The sequence below is a fragment of the Sebastes umbrosus genome, chromosome 14 (genome assembly GCF_015220745.1).
Source record: "Sebastes umbrosus isolate fSebUmb1 chromosome 14, fSebUmb1.pri, whole genome shotgun sequence".
In the NCBI taxonomy this organism is placed as follows: domain Eukaryota; kingdom Metazoa; phylum Chordata; class Actinopteri; order Perciformes; family Sebastidae; genus Sebastes; species Sebastes umbrosus.
Window position 1 is genome coordinate 9677190 of NC_051282.1, and position 8987 is coordinate 9686176.

General features: G+C 43.6%; 1 protein-coding gene across 1 annotated transcript; it reads right to left on the reverse strand.

Annotated features, from left to right (window-relative positions):
* Positions 1-478: 478 nt before the first annotated feature.
* LOC119501266 lies at positions 479-7465 on the reverse strand. Its single transcript, XM_037791527.1, has 4 exons — positions 7022-7465; positions 6517-6918; positions 5835-5930; positions 479-5345 (listed from the first exon to the last, which is right to left on the reverse strand). The coding sequence occupies exons 1-4, from the start codon at positions 7463-7465 to the stop codon at positions 2025-2027; spliced, it is 4263 nt and encodes a 1420-aa protein (XP_037647455.1). The 3' UTR covers positions 479-2024.
* Between the last annotated feature and the right edge of the window lie 1522 nt (positions 7466-8987).

Consider the following 8987-nt stretch of genomic DNA (forward strand, 5'->3'; position numbering starts at 1 on the left):
TATCATTGACTTTTTATGCTATGTTGGATATTATTCATAATCATTGTCTGGATACTTGATAGAATAGAAGGAACCAATTTCTGCATATACAAGTATACTTGCAGTATAAAAACTATTAATCTAGTAGTTTACTGAGAGTATACTTTAAAATAAACTATAAAGTGGGCTACAGGTATATACAAGTATACTTGCAGTATAAAAACTATTAAACTAGTAGTTTACTGAGAGTATAGTTTAAAAAGTATACTTTTATAAACTGAAAAGTGGGCCAATTTAGTCCCAAGAAGTATTAAAATAGTACAATTACAACTAGTATACTACTAGTACATTGATTGGGTGTACTTAATACATAAAGTATACTTGGGAAATATATACTTGAACTTTAGTATACTTCATAAAATAAACTTGAAGTACACTACTTTTTCATATCCAAAAATTGAATTTCAGGTACAATGAAAGCCTTTGTTACCTTGGAGAGGCGTGGTGTGTTTGGGGAGAGTAACATCTTCAGAGCTTCTTACATTCTTCGTGAGGTTAAAGGACAGATGCTGCTGAGCCAATTTCTGTAGTTCACTGACCTTTTATTTTTTTGGTGAAATATCAATATTCATGTTAAACATTTATTATTATCAGTATTTCTCACCCTTCATAGAGACATTGCATTTATTAAGATATTGGGTCACTTTTCACCTAAAACCCGCTTTGCAAGGTGTTCGTGAGTGCGTATGGATTTGAATGTGTGTGAGCAAAACTGTGTATGACATTCTTAATTAATGGAAAGATTTGGCCCAGAACATTTTACTTCTACACAAATTATGTACAGTCTTTATAAAATAAACTCCAAATTATCATCTTTTCAGTTGCATCAAAGGAAAATTCTGTAATGTGAGAGTGTTGGTGGTCACCCAACTTGCTCAGGTATGCGAGAGAGACAAACTGATAAGTTGATGTACATTGACCAATCAGGTCTGTTTGTCATTTTAAATAGTAACTTAACATCAGTCTGAAAAGCAGTGTTTCACTGCCCTCTCTGATTCAACTCTGATCACACTGCATCATCACTGATGGGTGTGGTTGGGTGTGATCAGAAGCATCCTTTGTTTAGTGAAACAAACTAAAAATAAATAAATTAAAAAATTAGTTTGCTTTGTTGTGCCTGTAACCACACCCAGCAGTGATGTCATAGGGTCCTGGAGTACACCTGTACATCACTACAGCAAGGTGAGAAAATAAACCACTGGAGGTCAGCAAAAGATGTGTTCAGGAGATGTTGAGTTACTTTTTACATAGTTTATACACTGTAAAATGAGCATGTGAGCATTTCATGATCCATATGACTTTCACAAAAAAACATTTAAATATAAAGACTGTGATTGAAATAAAAAAAAACATTACATTGAGGGACAATATAACAAGTTTGCTTGAATAAATGATAATACAACATTTAAGGACTTAAACATACAGTATGTGTTCCTTCATGTTGTCCTTACATAGTGTGAAAAATGTATCCATACACTTTATATCCTGCAACTAATTATTTTCTCAACACCATTAATAGGTCTCAACAAGAAATGAAGATACTAAAACAGTTCAAGTTGTACTACAGTATTTGTGTATTCTCACTTTGCTGTTACATTGATACTATAGTTTTAAGAAGGGAAACCAACTCTTAGTGTTAACATTTAAAGAACTGCTGATTTACGTCCTGTAACCTCAAATTGAACTTTTCTGCTATAATACTTCGAGTTTGTATTGCAGTGCTTTAACACTAAATTTTCAGAAACATTTTACTTTGAAGGGTATAAGGGTTGGGTAGGATTGAGGGCTGTAGGAAGATTTCTCTTGCCATCGACAATGCAGGAAGGATAATTGGTGATTATAAGACGCACAAAGCTGGATGAAAGTCCCAAAGTCTGGATTATTGAGGCATTTTATTGTTAAATCCATATTGTATATTGGTCTTTGGCCCCATTATTACAAATATATCACATCTAATGGCATGTAGACTTGTGGAGTACTTGTGATCAGGGCAAGTACTTCATTCCTTTCATCCTAGGAATGATATGTAAATCTCTGACGTCATCATGCTGAAGCAGCCAACACAAGTAGCGCTCTGTCCCCATGCCCCATCCACTGGTGAGGAGTGGTTTCACTTTCCGCATGCTAATGTACCATTTGTAGGACTGCTCTGGCACTGCATGGTGCCTGAGGGCCTCCTGTACCATCTCAGGGGTGGAATGACGTTCACCGAGACCCACGGTCTCACCAAGCCCCAGGAGAAGGTCTGCAGCTTTGGCTTTGCACCGCCCAGTGCCCTCCACATAGGCCTGGTAGAAGGGAACTCCTAGATGGTCCATCTCAGTCAGCCAAACAGCACCACCATATTTCTCTATCAAGACCCGCTCTCCTTTGCGTGTTAGCTTTCTGCCAAACTGTGGCTGGCCATCTTGTACCCACTCTAAGCAGTCAGCAGAGGGCATCATGGGAATGGCCTGGTCTAGAGGGACTCGTGGGAGTGGAGTGTTTCCATCCAGCTTACTCAGCATGGCTTTGACGTGTGTAAGGGTCCCGGCAGTGTTGAGGATCATATCAGAGTGTTTCTTCAACATGGACTTAGTGAGATGAGACAAGTATCCCTCTGCTGTAGAAATGGCCTTGTCCATGTCACCCAACAGTTCGCACTCCACGTGGTAGAACTGGTTCAAGTGTGTAGCATCAGGATCTTCGCCTCTAAAGCTGGGAGATATGTAGTACGTTCCCGGCAGGTTCTCCTGGAAACGAAGGAAGTACTCAAGTATAAACTGCATTGAGTCAGCCAGGTAGATGTCCTGGCCCAGCAGGTCAACAGAAACTGGTTCTGAGTCAGATCCCAAGCCCATTGGTGAGGAGATGGTGTCTGTGGTGAGAGGGGTTAGAGCGTAGGAGAACTGGCGGGAAGTGTGGAAATATTCCACTGTGCTGTGGAAAAGAGTGTTTTGAATCTGGAACAGGTTGTGATACCACTGGCTCTTGATGGCAATTGTGGAGTGAGACTGAGGGTCTTGCCATGAACGGGGAGCCCTGCACTGGGTTATTTTTGAGTGTATCTTTTTGAGGGCCTCAGGGTCAGCAGCTGGGCCATCCTGTGATGACACATATCCAGGGTAGCTCTCAAAGAATTCTGGTTGCAGATCAGCAGGCTTAGTGCCATCTGGTGAAGGTAACAGAGGGATCAGCTTGGCATGAGCATAATCAATCTCAAAGCCCTCGAAGATCAGTGCAACGCCTCGAGCTCTCATCCCCTCTTCTAGTAGTCGGGCAACTTTAGAAGTGGCTAAGATCAGCGCCTTGTAGTCAGCTTCCTCAAGTTTGAAGATGTCGCTGGACAGTTGTTTGCGTGGCACCACAACAGTTAGTCCAGGAGTGTTTGGGTACGGTGTGAGGAAGGCAACATGCTCGCTGTCTTCCCAGACTCTCCACTGTTGCTGCTCTCCACGTACAATACGACTGAACAGGTTATCATTGGAAGCGTCACCAAAAAAGTCAAAGCAAGAAGGTGCATTTGGTGTTGGCAGTCCGTTTCTAATCTTGGCTTGAACCTGGGCCAGTGCCTCATCATCCCAGTGTGGGCCACTTTTTGAGGTGCAGTATCCAGGATCGTAATTGTGGAATTCCTCTTCATTTGCAAGATGGGGCTGCCAGTTTGGCTGTAGGCCATGAAGCGGGAGCAGTCTGATTTGTGCTGACTGATCATTGGTTGGATTGAAAACCAAGGCACAGCGCTGCACTTCCAATTGCTCACAAAGCAACCGCGACACAGCTCTTGCTCCTTGTAGCATAGCCACAAAATCAGGTGTAGCCAACTGGAAGATGCTGCTTGCCCCACTAAGAGTTTTTCTAGTCAGAATGGTTGACCCAGGGATCCAGGGGTTGGGATCCAGGTAGGCAACCAGCTCATCGGTTTCCCAGATCACATGAGAGAAGCTCTTGAGGGGCCTGAGGACCTCTACTCGTGAAATGCCATCTACCATTGAGGCCACAAACATCACACCAGCATTTGTTTCAATGATGGCTTCACCTTTAGTGTCCACAGCAATGATTCCTGCACAGATCCCATCTAGATTTTCAGCCATCACGTCTCTACATGCCTGCCTGAGGCTACAGCCCGTGTGGTGGTAGAGACTGGCTATTTTCTGTGCAACTGTGTGTCTCAGAAATACATCTCCATCTCCAGAGCAGGTAATAGCTAACTTGTCATCAGCATATATTCCTGCCCCTACTACTGCTGTATCCCCAACTCGTCCTTTCAGCTTTCCTACAACCCCACCTGTGGATGATGCAGCAGCCAACCCACTCCAACGGTCCAAGGCCACAGCTCCAACTGTCTGTGGGTGATTGTTTTTTGAGGTATTTCCAACAGTGAGCTTTGCAGCTAACTGTCTGTGGCGTATATCAGTGTAGAAATACTCAGGCCCAACAGGTTTCTCCTTCCCCTCCAACCCTTGCAGAAACTCCTCAGCCCCATCTCCCACAATGAGTGAATGTGAGCTTTTCTCCATGACACATCTGGCTGCCTTTATGGGGTTCTTTACACTTTGCACACAAGCAACAGATCCTGACTTCATTGCATTGCCATCCACAATGGTTGCTTCCATTTCATTTTTTCCATCTTTGTTGAACACTGAGCCTTTACCTGCATTGAAGAGGAAGCAGTCCTCCAGAGCTTCTACTGACTTCTGAACTGCATCCAGACTCCTTCCACCTTGTTGAAGGACTTGGGATCCAAGGGTTAAGGCTGTCTGTAGAGCAAACTCAATAACCCCAATGACTTCGGTGTTCAGCATCATCTCCTCTCCAGCGCCACCATGGATCACCAGAGTGTGGTCTGTGCTCATGCCAGAGGTGGAGTCAACAGCTTTTTTGCCATTGTCTGGACTCTCAGGACAGTGGTTTGTCTCTCCATTCATTTTCCCTGTTTGACCCTGATTCTGTAGACATTCCAGGGCTCCCATTTGGTATGCAACAGCATACCTAACAGCTAGAAGCATCACTAACTTCAGGTTTATCTTCAGGCTTTCTTGAAGCTTCTCCAGTGCCAGAGCAAAGCTCCCTTTTCCATTAAGCGCAATGCGAACCATGTCTCTCTTCCCAAGGTAGGTTACAGCCAGCTGATCTTGGGCATAAACATTCCCTACTCCACACTCCGCGCCCTCCATCACATCTGTACCTGTGAGGTACACAGATGGACATCCAAAGGGGTCCAGGTACTTCTTCAATGGGTTGTCAGATGGTAACGATCGGCGTAGGGCAGCTAGATGGGGACCAACTCCCTGACCACTTTTGGTGTTTCTGATGAGGCTCCTATGCTCCAAAAAAGCAACATGGAACAATCGTAGGAGGTCGGCTGTGTATTGGATTTTGTTATCTGAGCCAATGCAAGATGCCAAGGCACCTATTAACTTGTGAGAATGCATGGTGATGGAGTATGTAGGATCACATCGGCCATGTTTGTAGTGGCGCATATGGGTAGGTGTGACAAGCATGTGCTTGGCAGCGGATTCCCCAAGAGTCTGCCTCAGGGAAAGCTGCAAAGAGAAGTTGATCCAAGCATCAAACATGCCTCTCTGCCCTCTGAGAGTAGTAAAGACATCAGGATAGGCGGACACATCAAAAGTGAGAACCGGATGTGTTGCTTTTAAGTCAGTGCTCAGTTTGGGGGTATTGACTCCTTGCAAGGGGAAGGTTAGGGAAGTGAGACAAACAGAATTAACACTGTTTACTGTGACAGACCCATTCATATGTTCAGTGTCAGTATGGACTAGGTTTAAGTCAGCACTCTCAGACAGATTGTATACATGCTCAGTCACAAGCCCAGCCACCATCCCATCCACAGCACTGTGCTCAAACACCATCCCAGCTGTGCTGTCCTTGAACACCACCAGGTTCACCACCTTTCAAAAAACAGAAAAAACAAAGATTGGTTTATTTTTTCAGTCCATTGAATATTAGAGAGCACTGTAACCTCCGGTACTGATGCGTTCAGTCGTTGAATTTATGTATTTCTTTACTTTGACTGTTTTGAAAAATCTAAATATTTTACTAGCTTATTTTTTTTTTTTTTATAGATTCATTTTTGGCTTTTCAATGCTTTTATTGATAGTGAGAGTTAGTAATGAAAGGGGGAGAGAGAGAGGGGATGACATGCAGCCAAGGGCCACAAGCCGGATTCGAACCCTGGGCCGCTGCGGTAAATCAAATTAAATGAGCTTTACTCTGAGAGTGTAAATGAATTACATTGTAATATACATGGCAATGTTTACTTGAACCCTTGAATAACTCGTGATAATGTGTGTTTTGCCTAATTTGACGACATAACTAAAAAGTAGCTGCAAATTGAAGCAGATGTTTAGGTAATGAAAATATTTCTTTCTTAGAAGCAATAGAGTTCCCAATTACTGCTACTCAGGGGCCTTTTTATGCCATGATTCTTATTGAATGCAAAGTTCAACAGTATGTTCAGTATATTCTATCCAATACCTTGTCATAGTATCTTAGACATGGACGGTCTCCTCCTCCTCCCAGCCTCACTGCATTGAGGATATCAGCCAGTTCAGAGGGTGCGTTGCAGTCTTCCAGACAGAGCGTCAGCACGGCACTCTCCATCAGCCCCAGTGATGCTGCGGCGTCCCCTCCTTGCCCCAGGATTTCTTCTCTGGTGGCAGCCCAGACTTTGCGCTCCAGAGCCGAGAGGCTGCAAATGACAGAGGGATCATTCTTTTTTCCTGCACTGGGTTGATCCATCACCTGAGCCAGCTGGTTGTAGATGTCAATGAACGGTCGGGCAGAAACCGGCCCACCAGTGCTGGGACGCCCCAGTATGTCAACAGGGAACACTCCTCCAACACAGGTGACGATGGCATGGAGGCTATCTGGGTAAACCTGGAGATAACAAAGCAACAAATTACAAATAGAGCCGACCTGACATATTGATAATTGAAAGCTTTGATAAATCTTTCCAGTTGTGCCCTGCCAGTAATCTCACCTTAATCTCATCTTGACTCCTTCCAGGAATCCTGCTGGCAGCGAATACCTCAGACTGCTGTGTGCGCTCCGTTGGCACATTGCCTTCCAGTAACAGTGGCTCACTGTAAAGCTTTGCTGCTGCCCAGAGCAGAGCAGCTGCCCTCCCCAGTTGGGTACATCTCTTTGCTTTGGAAGGAAGAAAAACAACAGGAAGGGTAGTGGAGGTGGGCAGGGGGTCAGCACAAGACAGCAGTGCCCTCTTGAACTGCGCCGTTACCCAGTTCTCTTGACCTGCAGCAATGGCTGACCATTTTTGCTGGGCCTCTTGAAGGAGCTCCCTCTGCTGTTCCAACGTATTTTTGAACTCTGGGTAAAGGTCAGGACTTAAAGTGAGCTGGAGGACACGGCTCACTTCTTGCAAGGTAACATCCAACGTTGGAACAGGGTAGTTGAGAAGGGCCATCCTGTTGATGTGGAGGAAGCTTGATAGAAAAGGAGAAAAAGAGAGAAGGAATGAATGGTGATGCTCATTTCAGTAGATATCTATGCAACACAATACATAGATGTCTATAGACAAAATGTCCTCACATAAGCACAGTAGCCTAAACCACAGTTGAGCATAACCAGTATGATCAGCCAAAGTCAGTGCGACAAACTCAAAATCATCAGAAGCTGCTAGGTAGGGTGTGTGTTCTCTTGATCATTTATGTAACGAATGTACAGAGAATAGATACGATAGGCCTCTATGTGAGTGAAGAAAAAAATTAAACTGTCTTACTTCAACTTTGTGTTTAAAGCTTAGAGCTCTAAATCCATGCTACTACCATGACACTAGGAAAGGCAATGCCAGTCTATCATACGGTCTGTCAGTTGGTCCACTACTGTGTTGGGACTGTAATATGAGTCCTTTGGTGACTTCCTGTCATTTCCTCTAGCGCCACCATATGGTTGACTTTTGATTTTTTTTTTAATGAAATTTCACAACAAATTAGGATATTACTATGAAGTTTGGTACATACATTCCTGTTTACCTCAGGATGAGTTTTCACAACTCTGATGATCTGTGAACTTTTCATCTAGTGCCATCTTCAGGTCAAAATTTGTATTTGTCCAATACTATGGACTATGATCAATTACCTGCAAAACTAATGACATTCCCATCAGCCTCAATCTCAGAACCCATCAGCTATCGGTAGTCCCTTGTCCCCTCTGGAGGCTATATCTTGGGGTTCCGGTATAGCCAGCGGATATCCGGGCCGAGATTTCCTTTTCCGTGCGCTGCTCATTGTTTGCAGTCTGATTAGCACCTTAACATGCAAGACTGGAGTTGGAGTTGAGAGAAGACGTCTACGACCGGATTGTTTCACAAGTAGCCAGTTTACAAGTTAATTTTAAACCAATAAAAAGCTAAAACCATCGTCAGGCGATAGCCGGTGGGTTTCCGAGATTGCATTTCAGCCAACATGTTCCACCTCTTTTGCTCTTCATAAGGACCGTTTACCTGCTTTCAACAAAAGCCTGCTTGAACGTGATTGGTCAATACTACTCGGACTACAAACGGAAACCAAAACGCTTCTGGGACCAATGCTGCCTTCAAATGGGGTCGTGTTTACCGTGTTCATGAGGATAGTCCATATGAACGCCCCCCTCTTGTGATATTCAAGTGGAACGTTTCTGAAAAGCTCTGAGTTCATGAGTTGTGACGTGTTTGTTGACGTTGTCAGAAATGGAGGAGGCCATGGAAGTTAATTTTTCAGTCCATAATAAGTGAATATATTGTAATTTTAGTCGTATATTGTAATTCTTTGTAATTTTGCAATATAAAAAAGTTGATATTCCCAATGGCTTCATCTCTTTCCTCTGTCATTATGCTTTTGCATTTCCTGCATTATTTTACCCGCTTGCTAGTTTGCTAAATTGTTAGCCTCTGTGGCTTCTAGATGCAGACAGTAACATTAATATTTCCGTAGTTTAGCAGCGGTGTT

What these genes read in the sequence shown, in the direction of transcription:
- LOC119501266 (XM_037791527.1), bottom strand. Translation starts at nt 7,465, where the DNA reads ATGGCCCTTCTCAACTACCCTGTTCCAACGTTGGATGTTACCTTGCAA. An exon ending in GGAGTCAAGATGAGATTAAG is followed by an intron (nt 6,919 to 7,021) that starts GTGAGATTACTG and finishes TGTTATCTCCAG; the next exon opens with GTTTACCCAGATAGCCTCCA. An exon ending in CTGGGCTTGTGACTGAGCAT is followed by an intron (nt 5,346 to 5,834) that starts GTATACAATCTG and finishes GCTTTTTTGGAG; the next exon opens with CATAGGAGCCTCATCAGAAA.